Source organism: Acanthisitta chloris, unplaced genomic scaffold (assembly GCF_000695815.1).
Source record: "Acanthisitta chloris isolate BGI_N310 unplaced genomic scaffold, ASM69581v1 scaffold5765, whole genome shotgun sequence".
NCBI lineage: Eukaryota > Metazoa > Chordata > Aves > Passeriformes > Acanthisittidae > Acanthisitta > Acanthisitta chloris.
This window is the reverse complement of record NW_008675246.1, coordinates 30,838-31,404: the sequence shown is the minus strand read 5'-3', so window position 1 is coordinate 31,404 and position 567 is coordinate 30,838. Positions and strand designations below refer to the sequence as shown.

Below are 567 nucleotides of genomic sequence, written 5' to 3'. Positions count from 1 at the left end.
AGTCCCGCCGCTGTCCCCGCTGCCCCCGTCCCCGCGGCGCCCCTGAGTCTCTTTCAGCCACTGGATTTTGGCACCAGCCATGGCGAGTTGGGTGAAGAGCTTGTCAGCCTCTGTCCGTGTGATGCCCTCGGGCAGGTCTGTCACCTCCAGCACTCGGCCCAGCACTGTGGGGGAAGAGCACATGTCACCACCGGCTCCTGTGCCACTGCCCAGCTCCAGGGTGGAGCCCCCACCTCTCCTGGGCACAGGAACCCTGCACTGTGCCAAGCTGTACAATGTATGTTTTTAAGTCAATCACTTTTCCCCCCAAACCACCCCTACCTTCTCCCTGCAGTGCCCCATCCCAATCCCCTCCCGTGCCCACACACTCAGGAGCAGATGGGTATTTCCCAATGTCCCGGGTCCTCCTGGAATCCTTTGGCTGAGCTTGGCTGGACACTTCAGGCTTTCCCAGGAGCTCTGCCCTGTTTTCCTACCCCAAACCTCAGGTACCAAGACTGGGAGCCAACCCTGCACACCCACCCTGACCTTGGGAGGGAGAACAGCTGCTCCCATGGAGGATGCCCT

General features: G+C 61.2%; 1 protein-coding gene across 1 annotated transcript in view; it reads right to left on the bottom strand.

Moving 5' to 3' along the window:
• The window catches only part of R3HDM2 (R3H domain containing 2), a 16,018-nt gene that overhangs the window by 169 nt on the left and 15,282 nt on the right, over positions 1-567 (bottom strand). The window contains 1 exon segment of the mRNA XM_009075657.1: positions 3-164. Within this exon segment, the coding sequence (XP_009073905.1) occupies positions 3-164 (162 nt within the window).